A 22502-nucleotide genomic window follows, 5' to 3' on the forward strand; every position below is an offset into this window, starting at 1 on the left:
GGTTGCGAGAACCGGACCGGTCAATAAACCGGTGAGGTCACTGGTTCAATGGTTCACTGGTTCGACCGGGGTTCAACTGGGGTTCAACCGGTTTAATTAAATATTAAATAAAATTATTAAACTTAATAAAATTCAATAATTTATAACTTAATAAAATTTAATATTTCACATAATAAATTATCCATTACTTAAGATTAGAGGTTCACAAACAACTTCAAACATCAAAATTGATAACTAAACAAAAAATAAAACAGCAAAATTCATGAAACAGCAACTCAAAATTGAAGCAGCAAAAATTGAACTCAGATTCATGAAGCAGCAAAATTCATGAAACAGCAACTCAAAATTGAAGCAGCAAAAATTGAACTCAGATTCATGAAGCAGCAAAATTCATGAAACAGCAACTCAAAATTGAAGCAGCAAAAATTGAAGCAGCAAAAATTGAACTCAGATTCATGAAGCAGCAAAATTCATGAAACAGCAACTCAAAATTGAAGCAGCAAAATTGAAGCAGCAAAAATTGAAGCAGCAAAAATTGAACTCAGATTCATGAAGCAGCAAAATTGAAGCAGCAAAAATAATCCCCAGCTGCCTTCAACGCATCATAATAGAAAGCCAAAAACAGATTCAAGATTCATCAAGCAGAAACCAAAATCATGTAATCCAGATAAACATGAAGCAGCAACTCAAAATCATGTAATCCAGATAAACATCAAAGAGCATGTTTTCTGTGATAGAGAGGAACAGAAACATGAACAGAAATAGGAACATGAACTCAAATAGGAACAGAACCATGAACAGAAACATGCCCGCATACATGAACCGAGGTGGAAGGCAGAGTATTACCGGCGACGACGGTGGAGGTGGAGAGCTCGGCGACGACGGTGGAGGTGGAGAGCTGGACGACGACGGTGGAGGTGGCGAGCTGGGCGACGGCGATGGAGGAGAGGTGCGACGGTGGAGGTGGCGAGCTGGGCGACAACGATGGAGGATAGGAGCTCCGCGACGGCGATGAGGGGCTGTGGGAGGGTGAGAGGGTGAGAGCTGAGAGATACTGAGATACTGAGGGTGGTGGCTTTAGGGTTCGTGCATAGCTGATAGCCCTTTTCTTTTTTTTTTTTTTTTTTTTTCAAAATGGCGCCGTTTTGAAGTTTAATTGGGGAAGAAAAATGTGAAACGCTACCCAGTTACCCTATCTTCTCCTTCTCTTCAGTTCAGACTTGTGTTGCCACCGAAACCCTAGCTTCTCGATAAAAATAAATTATTAAGAACAAAATTAAAACTTAGTCCAAAGGACGAAAACAATACTTTAACCTTTTTGAATTGTTGAGATAAATTCGATAAATTCAAATCAAAGCTTGTTTGGTAGAATTATATAAATATCTGGATACCCTGCACTACACGAGTACAGAAAGAATCAAATAATTGTTTATCACACTACATGGATTGGGATTCAGTGGTTGTGACTTGAGCAAGAGAAGGAATTAACATTTTGCCAGAGAAAGAAGGGTAAGAGTATTTTCCAGTGAGAATTTGTGATGCAACATACTGATTTGCAGCCTCAGTGTAATGTGTCCCGTCCCAACTCACATACACACTGCTATCATTGCAGCTCTTTGCTGTGACAATGGTCCCATTCAAGCTCTTTGTCGACCCACAAGTCACTCGTTCGTCGTAGTTCAACGGCGGACCTCCATATCCGCAACAAACCATAATAGGCTGTTGAAACCCTGCAAACAAACAATAACATAAATTGATGCCAGGAAAGAGATGCAAGTCAATAAAAGGACAGTCCGGTGTACAAACATCCCAAAAGGTGAAATGTACGCAGCCTAGCCTGATAATTACAACATTGGTGGCTGGTTCTGCGACTTTAACCGGTGACTTCGAGAAAAGTACTAAAACTATGGCTCAAACACACCAATTAAATACTTAATTACCATAATTGGAGTAGTTTGAAATGAGATTTGATTTAATGGTAAAGATATCAACATATGTAACATTTGCATCTGGATATTGGCCATGCAATTTAGTGCATAAAGCTTGAAGCTGTAGATTAAAGGTTTTAGCCGCTTGGTTGTGCGAACTAACGCATCCTTGTTCATCAAGCTTGGACGAATCAACGCCAAATTTGGCAATATTTTGAGCCAAGCATCCAAGAGGACCAGTGTTATGTATCCAGAAATTCCTAGCCCCTTGGTCATATAGTTTCTAGCACACACAAAAACATAGTGAAAGTTAATTTCATTAAGAAATCAAAGGAGCATCATCAAACATTTAAACCAACCTTGATTCCAGTTTCAAATTCCAATAGAATATTTGGAATTGAGGCAAGAACTTGGTCCAGTGTTTTCGAATAAAATGCGCCAGCAAGATCGTTCTGGCCTATGTCGAGCATATACAACCCCTTGTTGAAATAATCTTCAGCCGGGACATATTTTTTGTATTTCTGACCTGTAACATTGTAGTGTCGACAATTTGAAAATGAACTAATAAATTGAGATACTTGAATCCCAAAGGAATTGTCATATACCTGCTGCAAGCAATTCAAGAACGCGAGCTTTGAACCGAATAAACTGAGATACTTGAATCCCGAAGGAGAATGGACATAAAGATGCTGCAGTGGCTGCAAGTATGGTTGAACCTGCTGCTGCAAAGTTGCAACCTTTCTGGAAGTTTGGCAAACCAATTGAATCCATGTAGGCATTCAAGAATGGCATGTGCATTGCATCCACTACAATAATCAACCAACATGAAAAAATGTTATGCGTACGGCCATAATTAGTCAAAATTTTCCATAATTCACTTCATTTATATTATTTAATATCAGTTTTATTTTTTATTCCACTCTCTTATTATTCTATCGGACCGGTTAGGTGACCGGTTCCCGGTTTTTCCGGTTGAACCGGCCGGTCCGGTTCGGTTTTCAGAACCATGATAAAAATAAAACGTTTTAATTATTAAGAACAAAATTAAAACTTAGTCCAAAGGACGAAAACAATACTTTAACCTTTTTGAATTGTTGAGATAAATTCAGGAAAAAGGAATCAAAGCTTGTTTGGTAGAATTATATAAATATCTGGATACCCTGCACTACACGAGTACAGAAAGAATCAAATAATTGTTTATCACACTACATGGATTGGGATTCAGTGGTTGTGACTTGAGCAAGAGAAGGAATTAACATTTTGCCAGAGAAAGAAGGGTAAGAGTATTTTCCAGTGAGAATTTGTGATGCAACATACTGATTTGCAGCCTCAGTGTAATGTGTCCCGTCCCAACTCACATACACACTGCTATCATTGCAGCTCTTTGCTGTGACAATGGTCCCATTCAAGCTCTTTGTCGACCCACAAGTCACTCGTTCGTCGTAGTTCAACGGCGGACCTCCATATCCGCAACAAACCATAATAGGCTGTTGAAACCCTGCAAACAAACAATAACATAAATTGATGCCAGGAAAGAGATGCAAGTCAATAAAAGGACAGTCCGGTGTACAAACATCCCAAAAGGTGAAATGTACGCAGCCTAGCCTGATAATTACAACATTGGTGGCTGGTTCTGCGACTTTAACCGGTGACTTCGAGAAAAGTACTAAAACTATGGCTCAAACACACCAATTAAATACTTAATTACCATAATTGGAGTAGTTTGAAATGAGATTTGATTTAATGGTAAAGATATCAACATATGTAACATTTGCATCTGGATATTGGCCATGCAATTTAGTGCATAAAGCTTGAAGCTGTAGATTAAAGGTTTTAGCCGCTTGGTTGTGCGAACTAACGCATCCTTGTTCATCAAGCTTGGACGAATCAACGCCAAATTTGGCAATATTTTGAGCCAAGCATCCAAGAGGACCAGTGTTATGTATCCAGAAATTCCTAGCCCCTTGGTCATATAGTTTCTAGCACACACAAAAACATAGTGAAAGTTAATTTCATTAAGAAATCAAAGGAGCATCATCAAACATTTAAACCAACCTTGATTCCAGTTTCAAATTCCAATAGAATATTTGGAATTGAGGCAAGAACTTGGTCCAGTGTTTTCGAATAAAATGCGCCAGCAAGATCGTTCTGGCCTATGTCGAGCATATACAACCCCTTGTTGAAATAATCTTCAGCCGGGACATATTTTTTGTATTTCTGACCTGTAACATTGTAGTGTCGACAATTTGAAAATGAACTAATAAATTGAGATACTTGAATCCCAAAGGAATTGTCATATACCTGCTGCAAGCAATTCAAGAACGCGAGCTTTGAACCGAATAAACTGAGATACTTGAATCCCGAAGGAGAATGGACATAAAGATGCTGCAGTGGCTGCAAGTATGGTTGAACCTGCTGCTGCAAAGTTGCAACCTTTCTGGAAGTTTGGCAAACCAATTGAATCCATGTAGGCATTCAAGAATGGCATGTGCATTGCATCCACTACAATAATCAACCAACATGAAAAAATGTTATGCGTACGGCCATAATTAGTCAAAATTTTCCATAATTCACTTCATTTATATTATTTAATATCAGTTTTATTTTTTATTCCACTCTCTTATTATTCTATTTATCACCGTTCTTATCAAATCTACTTATTAATGATATTAATTATAAAATCATATTCCTTTTTATTAGGCATTATTATAATCAATATTTAATATTCCTTTTTATAATTTAATTTTTATATATAAAAATACAATAAAGATTAATAATAATTATATTTAAGAACTAATTATTTTAGTATTTTTATTTAATATTCATTTGTATGCTTATAAATTGATTTTAATATGACGAGTTAATAATTATTTTTAAAAAATTATTTTTAAATTTTTGTTTATATTTTATATTTTATTTTTTATTTTTTAATAGTCTATATGTAAAATATAAGTTGTATAGTAGAAGTTGTTAAAATTTTTTAATTATTTAACTTTCATAATTTTTGCAGAGAATTATTGCATTTAATGGATAATAATGTGATTGAGAGATGTTAGAGATTTGATTTGAGAGAAACTGAAATTGATTTTGGAAAGAACATTAATGACTCCAAATATGCAGCAAAATGATAGGTGATAAGGAGGATAAGTGATAAGAAGGTGTATCTCACTTGCTTATCAAGAAAATAGAAATTTTTACATGATATTTCTATATTGTAATTATTTTTTAGCTACCTAGCATTACCCTATATATATATATACTGTGTCCTAAGAACCATCTACGAAACTTATCTCAGTTTTTATTTATGGCCCACTTGTCATAAAAAGTAACTTCAGATCAACTTTTGCCTCATAAACAATAAATAGGAACTCAAAGTATCTCTTTCTTCTCCATTAAGAGGAACTAGCTTTAATCCTTAACTTGTGCAGAGACCCGTTAATTCTTCTCTCCAATGGTTAGAGTTTTTATGTGTCAAAAAAAAGTGGAGAAGGAACTCACCATTGGAGATGCTCTTATACCTTAATTAATATCAAATAGGATGTCTCAAGGTCCTAACTATCTAAAATTTAAATTTGAGTACTGAGACTTACTGGTTACTAGGATTAAACAGTGGAGTAAATGTACTTGAAGAACAAAGCATTTTTTTACAATTTAAAAATTCTTAATCGGTCTCTAATCATCCAAGGCTCCTGACACATTATCATATTATTAAATATTACTATTTATAGAGCCACTTAAATGTTACTTGGATGATTGAGGACCTATTTTCAAATTGTGGAGGGACTCTTTGTCTTTTGGACAAATGGTTAAGACTTGAAAAATACAGTTACTCTACCAAATACTAGTAGATTTTCGTTGATCATAAATATTTATGAGTAGTTCTCTTCATCAGATCCTAGTTCTATTCTCTCATTATCTGAATTACAAATCAAACTATCTTTCAACAGAAGTAACTGAACTCACGTCACTTGATTTCTTTTTATTGCCATTACCACAGATGATACCTTTACTACTATTTATTCATAGTCTTGGCTTCATCAACTAAAGTTCAACCTACATTAACTGTAAATATAAATTAAAAAGGAACATTATGATTATTGCAATAAATATAAGCAAGAAAATTCTATAGATGTAACAATGTTAGAAACTTACTTAGAAAGTCAACAATGAGACGACCATTGCAGAACCTCCCGGTTGAAGAAGCATTGAAGTAACTCTGTCCATAAGGTTGGATAAGTTGAAACCCCAACCCTGCAGCAAGATCACCTGTATCCGAATTCGAGTCACCGAAGTTGAAAACAGCTGGATAACTCAAGTCAGAGGAATTTGCCACAGCCAAACAAATGCAGTGTAAGACAACTTTAAAAGCAACAACATTATAATTCTTAGAAGCCATGGTGAACTCTCACTTCTTGTGTGCAATGTTGCCCTTTATATATATAAGTGTGTGTGAACCAACGTTTAGAAGCTTGCTTGTGATACTTGAAAAGCAACTGAAACTCCAAAAGGGAACCTTTGCTTTTCTTTTTGTATTCATTACCATATGCCGTTCAAGAAAAACAAGTCTTGCGTATCACGGGATTTTATTGCTGCACCTAATCATGTCTTCCATCATCTAACAATTATAACTAATATTCCCATAAGAATTTAAGAAGTGTGGAAACTTTTCACATGTTCCAATACACTTTACTGGAACTAAGCTATTCCACCTTTATAAGCCGTCCATTAAATGATTAAAAAAAAAATGGATGGGATAGATTGAGTGGGGTTTTTAGTTAGTGGTAATTGTACATATTAGAGTTTTTGTACCCAACTTTGCTTAGACTATAAGCAGCATTTATTAGATATCGTTTCAGCAGACTTGAATTGAGACATAAAATTAGTGGTTATATGCCAGACACAATAAGTATATAATGCTCTAGGAGGCCGCCAGCCGCTGCCGTTAGCTTTCAGTGCAGTCTTGATCGCTTGAAATCTGTCAAAAATAATCAGTAGTCCGTTCTATTGGGTCACATGTCGTCTCAAATTAGTAAAAAAGAAAGACCAGGATTTGGTACTATCAGACTCGACAATTGCAAAAGCAATAGGAAGAATGTTGTTGTTACCGTCTTGTATCACTGCAATAAGCAAAACACCACTGTATTTGCCATACAGATGCGTGCTGTCAACAGAGACGAATGGCTTGCAATGCTTGAATACCTCCGCAGGCAGGGAAGGCCCAGAATACATCAAATATGCTACACTCGCGCACCATAAGGTGTCCATCATAGTACGGTACGGCTTTGAACTTACATATTGTTCCGGGACAACAACTCTGTAGTGCTTGCAGCAACCTAGAAACCTTATTGTATGACTTCTCTCTATCATCGTATATCTGCGCCCAATTGCCTTTTGCTTCGTCATCCAGATCTCTCTCTACGAAAGTTTGAAGTGATAGCTTTGCCTAACTGCACCTTGTAGTACAAGGATACTAACGGATGGGTTGGACTGTATCAATGACAAAATGACACGGCAGATAAGGCTGCCGTCCAGCTATCAATGGTCTTGAGACATAGTTGGTGTTAAACACGTGTGCGCTCCTCCAACCCTACGCACTTCCCTAACGAAATAACACATACATGGTTCACATTTACACAAAGTATAATAGTGATAAATGATATTAATTACACCACAGTTAACCGATGCCTCACCAATATCTGAAATTTTGTCGGAGGGCAACACGGAGACTCCACGGGCATCCAGCTGCATATTGCCGGCAATGAACATGGTACTTTAATCGGTCCGACTCCATTACTCGGTACTCAACACTTTTGCAAATGCTGTAGTTCATCACACCCTACATCACTGCATGTCTACTTTTGAATTTATGGCAACTCGAAACTCCACACCACCATCTAAGTTTGTAATAATCTTCACCCATATTGAAAAACGGAGTTTTCTCATGCATTGCATCCAGATCCAGCGTGTGATAATGACTGGGTACAGCTAATAAGGCCGGAATCGGTTGCGGGAAAGGAAGAAGATGCCGAACTAATATCTCCACCGGCATCTTGGGTCCAAACTCCTCTTCGTCATCATCTTCAGAATAACCACTATCATGGTTATCCGCAACATACTCCTCGTTGGATTCCTCGCCATCCATGTCCATGTCTTCCACTAGACTCGCAACGTGCATCGGTGGTAGTGTGAGAAGTGGGTCGTCCTGCACGAAATCCGAGTGGACAGATCCACCGCCACCAACATCATCGACCTTCGCAAAAAGCTTCATAACTTGTGCCGCCATGATTCTCCCATGGATGTCAAACATGAGCCGCACATGCTCATTACCATGGACTCAAAACAGACGAAATCGGAAAACTCCATTTTCCATCGGTGCTAGCAACCTATATCTTGTAATACCTTACTACATAGAGTTTTACGCTTAAGTCGTAGAACAGAGGTAGTGTGGTATTACGGATCTCTAATCAGAAAATATTTACTTATAATAGTGGAAAACATAGTATACTAGGAGCCTTGAAAAACGGGTAAAACAAAATCGCAAAATAAAAAGCGCAACACTCAGGAAACGGAGTTAATTGCGTGCTAAAGAACCTAAAGGTTAAAGATATGAATAAGCGAAAGAGCAAAAAGAGAGTCAAGAATACAGTAAAACTAGCTCCTGACTCAGCCTGCGAAACCAAGGCTGGCCGAAGAATATTTACATATATATATATATATATATATATATATATATATATATAAGTATCCCAAATACCCAAAATACAGAAATAGGGTCCTAACTATCCTTTAACCTCTAGGAGGAACAAAATAAACAAGTTTCTTGGAGAGAAGCTAAGTAATTAAGTACATATATACATAAACTGATAAACCAAAACATCCCAGGGACTACTCTGCTTCAAGAAATCCAGACGCCTAGCGAGGAGCCTCTCAACCTGCATTTGAAAACAACAACACAGTATGGGATGAGAACCAGGGGTTCTTAGCATGGTAAAGGTGCCACGCATATAATATATAAGGTCCTGGGAATGCCAGAGGCAATCCTAGAACTCCAATCATACAGTTATAAAACTTAATTTCTAAGCAGAAGACATAAAAAGGGGTAGGTGATCTAAGTACCCTAAACTTACTCACTTTTAAACCTAACATAAACACCAAACCATTCCACCCTTCCTCTGATCCTCCATCATCCATGAATCAGCAGAGACAAACAAACAAATAGTTTCACGCACAAGTAGGAAACAGGTAGTGCAAATAGCAAATATAGCAGTTAGCAGGGTATCTATTTAGTTAGGCAATCCCAAATAATGCATAGCAGACAAAACAAACAAATGCACATGATGCATGCCTGTCCTATGGATGATGAGGCTCATCTGTCGGTTATCCAGCCAATCCGACAAGTCCAAAAACCTTAGAATGTCCCCCGTCGCGCATCCCCATGAGTCTATGCATAGATTCCACCTTCATTCATCATTCAAACATTTATTTATATATCACTCAATGGGGATATTCATACCCAAAAATTTATACGTGCCTGGTCACCCTTACGACGTAGGGTCAACAGAGTATCGAGATTCAACCTGGAACACGTAGTGGCAAGCCACTGTTCTGTTACCCAGGAAAACTCGTATCTCAAATAACATCATTCATAAGCCATTTCATGTTCATAATCATTATTTAATCATTCATCAAAAGCCATGGCATCATAACTTCATTTAATATCCATCTCTTTTTCTTATAAATCCTCATGTTTGCCCTTTTCTTCATTCCCAAGTTACCTTATTTTCTTAGTTTCAACTAGCTACTGGACTTAGTACTATACCTTATGTTTAAAAGGATGAAAATGGAGGTTTAGAAGTTAAAAATTTGGTTTAAAACACAAAAATCCAGTTTTGCAAGAAACAGGGGCTGCGCGTGCGCGTGGTAGTACGGAAAGGTAGCACGCGCACGCATTCCCTTACCATGCGTATGCGTAGGTGAGAACATCATGTCACACGTACGCGTGGGTCAAGCGTATGCGTGGTCATGCATGTTGGCTCATCGCGCGCACGCATGGGCTACTCGCGCATGCGCAGTTTAAAATGCCATGCCACGCGTGCGTGTGGGCCACGCGTACGCGTGGATGTATGTTTTTCCAAAAAAATAACAGATTGCCCAGAAAGCTGCAAAACCAGAATTTGGCCGCCTGCATACACATTTTTCACACCAAACTTCCGTCATCCATAACTTTCTCTGCAAAATTTTATTTTTCACAAAATTTATTTCATTCAAAAGCTTGCAAAACCATCTTTCATTTGAAACAAACCGCATTTCCATCCAAAATTTGAGGAGCAAGTTATGGACTACTCAAGTTCATCAAAAATCTGTTTTAACCAAATTATACCTGGTGAACGAAATTGTGATCACACTTTTCACAACTCCGATACAACTAACCAGCAAGTGCACTGGGTTGTCTAAGTAATACCTTACGTGAGTAAGAGTCGATCCCACGGAGATTGTCGGCTTGAAGCAAGCTATGGTCATCTTGTAAATCTTAGTCAGGCGGATTCAAATGGTTATGAGGTTTTAATAATTAACAGATAATAAAACATAAAATAAAATAAAGATACTTATGTAAATCATTGGTGGAAATTTCAGATAAGCGTTTAGAGATGCTTTGTTGCTTCTGAAGCTCTGCTTTCCTATTGTCTTCTTCCAATCAAGTGTACTCCCTTCCATGGCAAGCTGTATGATCCTCTCGGATGAAAAATACCAGGTACGGTTTCTGCACGGCTAATCAAATGTCAGATTTCTCGTCTCGAAAGAAAAATACCAGGTACAGCTACCGCACGACTAATCATCTGTCGATTCTCACTAGCGTCGGAATAGGATCTCTCTATCCTTTTGCACACTGTCACTGCGCCCAACATTCGTGACTTTGAAGCTCGTCATAGTCATCCCTTCCCAGATCCTACTCGGAATACCATAGACAAGGTTTACACTTTCCAGATCTTAGGAATGCTGCCAATTGGTTCTAGCATATACCGCGAAAATCCTAATCTCACGGACTCGGTCCGTGGATTAGAGATCTAAGAGAATATACTCCGGCTGTCGTCCAATGACTACGTTGAACATCATGTAGACCGCTTGTGGTTGTCAGGCACGCGGATCTTGGCTAAGCGAGTAATGAAGATAGTGGGTGATTGTCACGGGTCACCCCTTCATTCTGACTTAACTGAATTAAGTACAAAAGTATATCTTGGAGAAGAAGTAAGCATGAATTGAAAGAAAAATAATAGTACTTGCATTAATTCATGAAGAACAGCAGAGCTCCGCACCTTAATCTATGAGGTGTAGAAACTCCATCATAGAAAATACATAAGAGAAAAAGGTCTAGGCATGGCCGAATGGCCAGCCTCCCAAATGGCATAAGATTGTTCCAAAACTAAAAAGATTCGATTACAATAGTAAAAAGTGCTATTTATACTAAACTAGTTACTAGGGATTACAGAAAATAAGTAACTAAGTGCAGATAGTGCAGAAATCCACTTCTGGGGCCCACTTGGTGTGTGCTTGGGCTGAGCATTGAGCTTTACACGTGCATAGGCCATTGTTGGAGTTAAACGCCAGCTTGAATGCCAGTTTGGGCGTTTAACTCCAGTTCTGGGGCCAGTTCTGGCGTTTTACGCCAGAAAAGGATCTCTGGCTGGCGTTTAGACGCCAGTTTGGGCCATCAAATCTCGAGAAAATTATGGACTATTATACATTTCTGGAAAGCCCAAGATGTCTAATTTCCAACGCAATTGAGAGCGCACCAATTGGGCTTCTTTAGCTCCAGAAAATCCATTTCGCGTGCAGGAGGGTCAGAATCCAACAGCATCTGCAGTCCTTTCTCAGCCTCTGAATCAAATTTTTGCTCAGGTCCCTCAATTTCAGCCAGAAAATACCTGAAATTACAGAAAAATACACAAACTCATAGTAAAATCCAGAAATGTGATTTTTGCATAAAAATAATAAAAATATAATAAAAAGTAACTAAAACATACTAAAAATTATGTAAAAACAATGCCAAAAGGGTATAAATTATCCGCTCATCACAATACCAAACTTAAATTGTTGCTTGTCCCCAAGCAACTAAAAACAAAATAGGATAAAAAGAAGAGAAAATACAATAAATTCCAAAATTATCAATGAAGATTAGTTTTAATTAGATGAGCGGGGCTAGTAGCTTTTTACTTCTGAACAGTTTTGGCATCTCACTTTATCCTTTGAAGTTCAGAATGATTGGCATCCATAGGAACTCAGAATTCAGATAGTGTTACTAATTCTCCTAGTTCAGTATGTTGATTCTTGAACACAGCTACTTTATGAGTCTTGGCCGTGACCCTAAGCATTTTGTTTTCCAGTATTACCATCGGATACATAAATGCCACCGACACATAACTGGATGAACCTTTTCAGATTGTGACTCAGCTTTGCTAGAGTCCCCAGTTAGAGGTGCCCAGAGCTCTTAAGCACACTCTTTTTTTGCTTTGGACCACGACTTTAACCGCTCAGTCTCAAGCTTTTCACTTGACACCTTCACGCCACAAGCACATGGTTAGAGACAGCTTGATTTAGCCGCTTAGGCCAGGATTTTATTCCTTTGGGCCCTCCTATCCATTAATGCTCAAAGCCTTGGATCCTCTTTACCATTGCCTTTTAGTTTAAAGGGCTATTGGCTTTTTCTGCTTGCTTTTTCTTTTTCTTTCTTTATTTTTTGCATTTTTTTCTGCAAGCTTTGTGTTTTTTACTAATTTTTCTTGCTTCAAGAATCAATTTTATGATTTTTCAGATTATTAATAACATTTCTCTTTTTTCATTATTCTTTCAAGAGCCAACAAATTTAACATTCATAAACTTCACTATAAAAAATATGCACTGTTCAAGCATTCATTCAGAAAACAAAAAGTATTGCCACCACATCAAAATAATTAAACTATTTTCAAGATAGAATTCGAAACTCATGTACTTCTTTTTCTTTTTCAGAAAACATTTTTTATTTAAGAAAGGTGAAGGATTCATGGAATCATTCATAGCTTTAAGACATAGACACTAGACACTAATGATCATGTAATAAAGACACAAACATAGACAAAACATAAAGCATAGAATTCGAAAAATAGAAAAATAAGAACAAGGAAATTAAAGAACGGGTCCACTTTAGTGACGGCGGCTAGTTCTTCCTCTTGAAGATCCTATGGAGTGCTTGAGCTCCTCTATGTCTCTTCCTTGCCTTTGTTGCTCCTCCCTCATGGCTCTTTGGTCCTCTCTGATTTCATGGAGGATAATGGAGTGCTCTTGGTGCTCTATCCTTAGTTGCTCCATGTTAGAACTCAAATCTCCTAAAGAGGTGTTGAGTTGCTCCCAATAGTTGTGTGGAGGAAAATGCATCCCTTGAGGCATATCTCTTGATGAGGAATCTCCTCATGATCTTGTTGAGGTCCATGAGTGGGCTCTCTTGTTTGCTCCATTCTCTTTTTAGTGATGGGTTTGTCCTCTTCAATGAGGATGTCTTCCTCTATGACAATTCCAGCTGAATTGCATAGGTTACAGATGAGATGAGGGAAGGCTAACCTTGCCAAAGTGGAGGGCTTGTCCGCCACCTTGTATAGTTCTAGAGGTATGATCTCATGAACTTCTACTTCCTCTCCTTTCATGATACTATGGATCATGATAGCCCGGTCTATTGTAACTTCAGACCGGTTGCTAGTAGGAATGATAGAGCGTTGGATGAACTCCAACCATCCCCTAGCCACGGGTTTGAGGTCAAGCTTTCTCAATTGAACCAGCTTGCCTTTTGAGTCTCTCTTCCATTGAGCTCCTTCCACGGAGATGTCCATGAGGACTTGGTCCAACCTTTCCCTTCTAGTGAAAGGATGAGGATCTCCTTGTATCATTGGCAAGTTGAATGCTAACCTCATGGTTTCCGGACTAAAATTCAAGTATTTCCCCCAAACCATTGTGAGCCAATTCTTTGGGTTCGGGTTCACACTTTGATCATGGTTCTTAGTGATCCATGCATTAGCATAGAACTCTTGAACCATTAAGATTCTGACTTGTTGGATGGGGTTGGTGAGAGCTTCCCAACCTCTTCTTCGAACCTCACGTCGGATCTTCAGATATTCACTCTTTTTGAGCATGAAGGGGACTTCAGGGATCACCATTTTCTTGGCCACAACTTCATAGAAGTGGTCTTGATGGACTTTTGAGATGAATCTCTCCATCTCCCATGACTCAGAGGTAGAAGCAATTACCTTCCCTTTCCTCTTTCTAGAGGTTTCTCCGGCCTTAGGTGCCATTAATGGTTATGGAAAAACAAAAAGCAGAGCTTTTTTCCATAGTAAACTTAAAAGGTTTGCTCGTCCTCGAGCAAAAGAAGAAAGAAAGGAGTAGAAGAAGAAGAAATGGAGGAGATAGAGGGGTGTTTTAAATTCGGTAAGGGGGGTTTAAGTGTTTATGATGTGTGAAATTGAAGGTGGTAAGGAGGAGTATTTATAGGGTAAGAGGGAGAGGGAATTCGTGTAAGGGGGGTTGGGTTTGGGAGGGAAATGTTTTAAATTTGAATGGTGAGGTAGGTGGCGTTTTATGATGGATGGATGTGAGTGGTGAAGAGATTATGGGGAAGAGGGTAGGACTTGATAGGTGAATGGTATTTGGGGAAGAGTGTTATAGAGAGGTGTGAAGAGGAGAGAGAGTGAGTTGGGGTAGGTGGGGATCCTGTGGGGTCTACAGATCCTGAGGTGTCAAGGAATTCTGCTCCCTGCACCTTTCTGGCATTTAAACGCCCTCTGTGTGCCATTTCTGGCGTTTAACGCCAGCTCTGCTACCTTTCCAGGCGGTAAACACCAGGCTGATGCCCTTTTCTGGCGTTTAACGCCCACCAGACACTCTTTTCTGGCGTTAAATGCCAGTCTGTCTGCCAATTCTGGCGTTTAGCGCCAGCCAGACACCAGACACCCTTTTCTGGCATTAAACGCCAGTCTGTCTGCCAATTCTGGCATTTAACGCCCATAATACTGCCAGACTGGGCGTTAAACGCCCATTCTGCTATCCTTACTGGTGTTTAAACGACAGTAAGCCTGTCCTCCAAGGTGTGATGTTTTTATGCTATTTTTGATTCTGCTTTAATTCTGCAGCTATTTTTGTGACTTCACATGATCATCTACCTAAAGGAAATGTAACATGACAATGAAAAACAATTGTCTATAATAAATATAATTAAATAACATTGGGTTGCCTCCCAATAAGCACTTCTTTAATGTCAATAGCTTGACAGTGAGCTCTTAAAGAGCTTCACAGAGACTCAGAGCTTAATGGTGGCCTCCCAACACCAAACTTAGAAGTTTAGTGTGGGGGCTCTGTTTGACTCTGTATTGAGAGAAGCTTTTCATGCTTCCTCTCCATGGTTACAGAAGAAGATCCTTGAGCTTTAAACACAAGGTAGTCCTCATTCAATTGAAGAAGTAACTCTCCTTTGTCCACATTAATCACAGCCCTTGCTGTGGCTAGGAAGGGTCTTCCAAGGATAATGGATTCATCTTCATCCTTCCCAGTGTCTAGGATTATGAAGTCAGCAGGGATGTACCGGCCTTCAACCTTTACTAAGACATCCTCTACAAGTCCATAAGTCTGTTTTATTAATTTGTCTGCCATCTCTAATGAGATTCTTGCAGCTTGTACCTCAAAGATCCCTAGTTTCTCCATTACAGAGAGTGGCATGTTGTATATTTTTGGGTTTTTGAAATAGGGAACAAATAAATTAAATGGCAAGAAAAATAAATTAATAATTATAAAGAAGACTCTTGGCAAGGTATGAGAACTGGAAATCCTATCCTAGTTATCCTTATCAGGTGTGATGAGAATTGGATTCTACCCCCACTTAGTTAAGTCAAGTGGACTAATTAATTTAATCCTCAACTCCTAGTCAACTCCTATGGAAAGACTAGAGTTATTGGAGTACAAATTAACCAGTAGAGAATTTCAATTTCAATCAACAGCTGAGTTTGATAACTCAAGTGTTACCAATTACTTAACCACAGCCAAAAGGGGAAAATCTATTTGAATGAAAATAATTTGGATAAATTGAAAGCATTCATAACATAAATAAAACAATCTTAAATCTGAAATACCTCAATAATGTGTATTAAATAAGAAAATCATAACATGAATGTAGCATAAGTCAAGTTGAAAAAATAAATAATAATTAAAGTAATAAAATAAAAATAGAAAATAAATTAAAGGAATAATGAACCTGTACTTGAAGAGAAGTAATCCTAAAATTAAGAGAAATCCTAATCCTAAATCCTAAGAGAGAGGAGAGAACCTCTCTCTCTAAAACTACATTTAATCCTAAATTATGAATTATGAGCTTGATTCTATTGTTTGGATGCATTCCCCTACTTTATAGTCTCTAATCTGTGTTTTCTGGGTCGAGAACTGGGTCAGAAACAGCCCAGAATTCGCTGGTTGCGAATTCAAACACGCTGATTTTTGTCACTACGACGCGTCCGTGTGGAGCACGCGTTCGCATCATCTAGATGTACGTACACTATGTAAAATTATATATCAAATCGAAGCTCCGGACGTTAGCTTTCCAATGTAATATAGAACAAATGGGATAAAAGGCTCAAAGTGGCTAACAAAGGTAATTTAAAGGGTAGGCTTATTTAGTATAAGTGAGCTAAACAAGTAATGGCCTCAATCATATGCAAGCATGTAAATACACTAAATAGTGGACATATAGAATGGAACAAAGCAAAGATTGCAATCATAGGGAAGAAAACACACAAGAATAAAAATTTATGGTTAAATGATGTAACCATATAAATAAGCTCAAAATCTTATGGGTTGTGTGTTCTTTTGGCTCAAAAACTATGTTCCAAATACAACTTCAAACAAGTTTAACACAAATTTTGATTTTAAATTAGTGAAAATTTTCAAAAATAGGGTCCTAGAAAGACTTATTATTTTTCAACCAAGTAGTACGTAAATACAAACAATCAACTACACATGCAATCTATTATGCAATGCAACAATGAACTAATAAAGAAAATAAGACATTGGTGTTGAGAAGAGAATAACTAACCCATGGAGATCCGTATCGACCTCCCCACACTTAAAGGTTGCACCGTCCTCGGTGCATGCTAAGATGTGCAAGTGGAAGGGTTACTTCAACTAATGCTTTTCTCTAAAGATTGTGCTGATGGACTTGTTTGTCTCCCCATTTAGAAGCTTTCCCTTTCTCTTTCTCGGTGGCCATCCTGAAAGTAGAGGAAAAGAAGAAAAGTAACCCAGAAAGAAAGATAAAAAACAAATAAAATATGGATGGGTTAATGCCAAATAATGAGGGTCTCATTTACATGGAAGCTTCAACATGTACGTGAGAAAATAATAGAAGCACATGGCATACCAGTGGTGTAAAATTTTCAACAATGGGAAGAGACAGTAGATAATAAAAGATAGTGTAAGTTCATGTCAATGCAAAAGGAATACAGGTATCATAAAAGGTTGACATTGACAAAAAGATAATATCATCTAACATTGTGAGTCAAGTCACTAAGTATCAAAATAATACCAGAAAAGATACAACAGTTGAAAAAGAACATATATCACCAATGGTAAAATAATAAATATAGAGAAAAATAAAAATATGCACAAAATGAAAATGCAATGAAAGAAAGTATGCAAATAAGTAAGTAAAATAGAATGGAAGTGAAGAAGCATGATGAAGAAAAAGAAAGTAGGAAAGAAAGAAGAAAGAAGAAAGGATAGAAGAAATTAGGATTAGAGAAGAAAAGATAAGATAATTGGCACTAATCTGGATAAGTTGTGTGACGCAGGCGACGCGGATGCGTGGGTCACGTGGTCGCGTGACCTGATTGGTGCGATTGGCGCGAGAGCAGCCTCGCGTTCACGCGACTTTCTGTTCGAAACTCATTTTGCCAAATTTTAAGGTGATGCGGTCGCGTGGGTGACGCGATCGCGTGAATGGCCATTTTTGGAAAACGACGCGGCTGCATGGGGCATGCGGTCACGTGGTAGGGCTAGTGCTTCCAACACCATTCCAGCCCAGCTCCATCATAACTTACTGCCAAACACCTCTTTACGTCGATTTTGCAGGGCCACGCGTTCGCGTGGGTGACGCGGACACGTGGGAGGCATATTTTAAAAATGACGCGGCCGCGTCAGCGATGCGGTCGTGTGGGCATGTTTGTGCCTAAGGCACCCCTCCAGCCATGCTCTCGCGTGACTTTCTGTTTAGTTTTGTTTTCTTCTCGACGCACTTGTGACGTGGACGCGTCAGCGACGTTTACGCGTCGTGTGCGTGTTCTTTTAATGCAGTATGCAGAATACAAAATGCAGATGAATATGCAGGAATTATGAATGAACACTAATAAAAATAAAATAAAAATAAGCAATAAACAAATTAAAATAAAACTAAGACTGAAAAAAAATAACGATCATACCATGGCGGGTTGTCTCCCACCTAGCACTTTTAGTTAAAGTCCTTAAGTTGGACATTTGGGGAGTCCTTTGTTATGGTGGCTTGTGCTTGAACTCATCCAGGAATCTCCACCAATGTTTGTGATTCCAATGGCCTCCGGGATCCCAAACTAGTTGCATAAAGCCTTCAAGCAAGTTAAAGCAAGTGACAAGGCTCCATGAGTGTTGATTGCTGGAATGAATTTCGGGGTCCCAAACCTTGCTTTTGCACCCGCCTTCTTGCTGACCATCTTTGTTCCAACTGGGTGGTAAGCAATCCGAATTCTCATTGAGGCATCCAAAAAGCTTCCTAGACCCATACAATTTAGTATTCTTCCAACCATGATACTTCAGTTTGGAGCATGCAACCATATTGAACCTTGCATGACAATTCTTACCACTAACCATCTCCCTCTTACTCTTATAGCCACAAAGAGCTCTAAGTTGACCATCTGTCTCAAGTAAACCATATTCAAGTGGGATGAGAAAGCTAAGGGATATGAATTTTACCCACTTGAATGTTGTGAAGGATGATGGTGACTTAGGCGGAGAGGTCTCCAATAACTTTGGCAGGGTAATTTCAAGCTCCACGCCCTTGTGCTCTTTGACAACTTCCACCTCTTTACAAACTTCTTCAATTTTAACCTCTTCCTCTTGGTAGCTTTCTTCCAATTCAATCCCTTCTTCATTACTTACCAAGGGCATGAGAGGTTGTGCTTCTTCTTTTTTAATTTCCATCTCTTGATCAACCTCTTCAAAGTCTTTAGCCATGATATGCCTTGGAGGTTGTACACCCTCTTTGGCATCAAATTCAAACGTCTTGGAAGGAGGTTCTATGACTGGACTTTCCCATGGAGGTTCTGCATCTCCCAAGTCTTCAACCTCTTCTTCTTCTTCTTCAATAATTGCTACTTTGTCCAGTTATTTTAGTATAAAATCGTACTCATCCTTGATGATTTCCTTTCCATGACAGCTCCTTTCAACTATTCCTTCATCTACAAGGGTCTCTTCCACCTTCACCTTTTGGGCCTCCTCTTGCTCTAAGACAAGATCAGACTCCTCCTTGATGTCTTTCTTCACTAATTCTTCAACCACTCCTTCGACTTCAAAGGTTTCTACTACCTTCATCTGTAGGGCCTCCTCTAGCTTCTTATGAAGTATGGATTCGCGAAGATGATTCATTTTTTATTGTTCCATATCAATAGCATAATTGGGATAATCTTGCTCTTGGATTGATGGATGTGGGTGCTCTTCCATGGAGGGTGGTGATGGGATGGGAAGATTATTATGTGGTTGAAAAGGAAGCGCACTGAAGCTTGAGGGTTGAATATTGGAGGTAGAGGGTTGGTCCATACGGGATATAAGATTTTGGAGTGTAGAGGTGAGACCAATGATATTAGAAATGAGTGTGTTGTTATCCAATGGAGATGGTGAATATTGAGGTGGTGGTTTTGGGTGTGGTTCATATAGTGGTTGGTGTGGTGGATAAGGATTAGGGTCATATGGGGGTGTTTGGTGGTAAGGTGCTTGTGAGTATGGTGGTCCAGAGTTGTGTTGAGGACGTGGTATATAAGCATATGGTGGGACTTGTTGGTTATAGCGCATTAGAGGGGGTTGTTGCCAAGAGGGTTGATCAAATCCTTGTGGCTCCTCCCATCTTTGATTTTTCCAACCTTGATGCCTATTTTCATTATAGTTTCCATTCCTTACAACAACAATGGAACCAAACTTGAAAGCAGAGGGGTGAGAATTCATAGTAGCTAATAAAAATTAAAAACAAAAACAAATAAACAAGTAAAGGAAAATAAAATAAAATAAAATAAATAAGAGAAAATGTTTGAAAAAGATTGGATTTTAAGATTAGAAAAGATAAGATAAGTTAGGTAAGGGAAGATAAGTTTTTAATTTAAAACGTTTTGAAATTTAAATTTTGAAAAAGTCAACAATATAAGATAAAGATTTGAAAAAGATTTAATTTTTGAAAAGGTTTGAATTTTGGAATTTAATTGAAATTTGAAATTTGAATTTGAAATAAGATAAGATAAGATTTTGAAAAAGATATGATTTTTTTAAAAGATTTGAATTTTAAAAATTAAAATTAAGATAAGATAAGAAAAAATTTTAAAATAAAAATCTGATTTTTTTTTTCAAAAAAATCAATTTAAAAGTAAATATTTACAATAACCAATAATAAGGCACACGTTTGCAATTCCCCGACAACGGCGCCATTTTGACGAACGGATTCTCGCTGGTAAAGAATTTTTATAAAAATAATCACGTTGTAAGTATAGTTTCTAAACCAACAGAGAATCCTTTCGTACAAAAGTTTGGTTGTCACAAGTAACAAAACCCAATAAAATTTATAACCAAAGTATTTAAACCTCGGGTCATCTTCTCAAGGAATTGTAGAGAAGTATGATTTATTATTGGTTATGAAAATTGTATATTTTTGGGTTTTTGAAATAGGAAACAAATAAATTAAATGGCAAGAAAAATAAATTAATAATTATAAAGAAGACTCTTGGCAAGGTATGAGAACTAGAAATCCTATCCTAGTTATCCTTGTCAGGTGTGATGAGAATTGGATTCTGCCCCCACTTAGTTAAGTCAAGTGGACTAATTAATTTAATCCTCAAGTCCTAGTCAACTCCTATGGAAAGACTAGAGTTATTGGAGTACAAATTAACCAGTAGAGAATTCCAATTTCAATCAACAGCTGAGTTTGATAACTCAAGTGTTACCAATTACTTAACCACAACCAAAAGAGGAAAATCTATTTGAATAAAAATAATTTGGATAAATTGAAAGCATTCATAACATAAATAAAATAATCTTAAATCTGAAATACCTCAATAATGTATATTAAATAAGAAAATCATAATATGAATGTAGCATAAGTCAAGTTGAAAAGATAAATAATAATTAAAGTAATAAAATTAAAATAGAAAATAAATTAAAGGAATAATGAACCTGTACTTGAAGAGAAGTAATCCTAAAATTAAGAGAAATCCTAATCCTAAATCCTAAGAGAGAGGAGAGAACCTCTCTCACTAAAACTATATTTAATCCTAAATTATGAATTATGAGCTTGATTCTGTTGTTTGAATGCATTCTCCCACTTTATAGCCTCTAATCTGTGTTTTCTGGGCCGATAACTGGGTTAGAAACAACCCAGAATTCGCTGGTTGCGAATTCAAACACGCTGATTTTCGTCACTGCGACGCGTCCGCGTGGAGCACGCGTTCGCATCGCCTATCTCTATGGCCACTATGGCAAATTATATATCAAATTGAAGCCCCGGACATTAGCTTTCTAACGCAACTGGAACCGCATCATTTGGACATCTGTAGCTCAAGTTATGACTGTTTGAGTGCGAAGAGGTCAGGCTGGACAGCTTTGCAGTTCCTTCAACTTCTTGTATTCCTTCCACTTTTGCATGCTTCCTTTCCATCCTCTGAGCCATTCTTGCCCTGTAATCTCTGAAAACACTTAGCACACATATCATGGCATTGAATGGTAATAAGAGAGGATTACTATTAGCAAATATAAGATCAAAGAAGCATGTTTTCAATCATAGCACAAAATCAGGAAGGAAAACGCAAAACATGCAAATAGTATGAATAAGTGGGTAAAGAGTTGATAAAAATCACTCAATTGAGCACAAGATAAACCATGAAATAGTGGTTTATCAGTGTTTTCATAGGATTCTCCCATGTAATTCACCTCTTCCATTGCAGGATTCTCAGGGTCATAAGCTTCTCCTTCAGAGGAGGCTTCTTTAGTACTGCCGGATACAGCTTGCAATCCAGTCAGATTCTGAGAAATCATATTGACTTGCTGAGCCACTGAGTCATCCACTGGATTTTTTTTCAGAAGTATACATGAACTGGTTATTTGCAACCATTTCAATGAGTTCCTAGGCTTCTGTAGGGGTTTAGGGGTTTTCAAGAGATCCACCAGCAGAGTGATCCAATGATATCTTAGACAATTCAGACAGACCATCATAGAATATACATAGGATGCTCCATTCTGAAAGCATGTCAGAAGGACACCTTCTGATCAATTGCTTATATC

General features: G+C 37.9%; 2 protein-coding genes across 2 annotated transcripts; both read right to left on the reverse strand.

Moving 5' to 3' along the window:
- On the reverse strand, positions 1354-2753 carry LOC107615490 (GDSL esterase/lipase At1g54790-like). Its single transcript, XM_016317549.2, has 4 exons — positions 2534-2753; positions 2288-2454; positions 1941-2211; positions 1354-1730 (listed from the first exon to the last, which is right to left on the reverse strand). Exons 1-4 carry the CDS (start codon positions 2724-2726, stop codon positions 1438-1440), a joined length of 924 nt encoding a protein of 307 aa, XP_016173035.2. The 5' UTR covers positions 2727-2753; the 3' UTR covers positions 1354-1437.
- On the reverse strand, positions 3044-6345 carry LOC107616761 (GDSL esterase/lipase At1g54790-like). Its single transcript, XM_016318691.2, has 5 exons — positions 6081-6345; positions 4230-4430; positions 3984-4150; positions 3637-3907; positions 3044-3426 (listed from the first exon to the last, which is right to left on the reverse strand). The coding sequence occupies exons 1-5, from the start codon at positions 6322-6324 to the stop codon at positions 3134-3136; spliced, it is 1176 nt and encodes a 391-aa protein (XP_016174177.1). The 5' UTR covers positions 6325-6345; the 3' UTR covers positions 3044-3133.

This window comes from Arachis ipaensis, chromosome B09 (genome assembly GCF_000816755.2).
Source record: "Arachis ipaensis cultivar K30076 chromosome B09, Araip1.1, whole genome shotgun sequence".
NCBI lineage: Eukaryota > Viridiplantae > Streptophyta > Magnoliopsida > Fabales > Fabaceae > Arachis > Arachis ipaensis.

What these genes read in the sequence shown, in the direction of transcription:
- LOC107615490 (XM_016317549.2), bottom strand. Translation starts at nt 2,726, where the DNA reads ATGCACATGCCATTCTTGAATGCCTACATGGATTCAATTGGTTTGCCA. An exon ending in AATTTGAAACTGGAATCAAG is followed by an intron (nt 2,212 to 2,287) that starts GTTGGTTTAAAT and finishes TGTGTGTGCTAG; the next exon opens with AAACTATATGACCAAGGGGC. An exon ending in TTCAAACTACTCCAATTATG is followed by an intron (nt 1,731 to 1,940) that starts GTAATTAAGTAT and finishes GTTTGTTTGCAG; the next exon opens with GGTTTCAACAGCCTATTATG.
- LOC107616761 (XM_016318691.2), bottom strand. Translation starts at nt 6,324, where the DNA reads ATGGCTTCTAAGAATTATAATGTTGTTGCTTTTAAAGTTGTCTTACAC. An exon ending in TCTCATTGTTGACTTTCTAA is followed by an intron (nt 4,431 to 6,080) that starts GTAAGTTTCTAA and finishes TGATTATTGTAG; the next exon opens with TGGATGCAATGCACATGCCA. An exon ending in TTCAAACTACTCCAATTATG is followed by an intron (nt 3,427 to 3,636) that starts GTAATTAAGTAT and finishes GTTTGTTTGCAG; the next exon opens with GGTTTCAACAGCCTATTATG.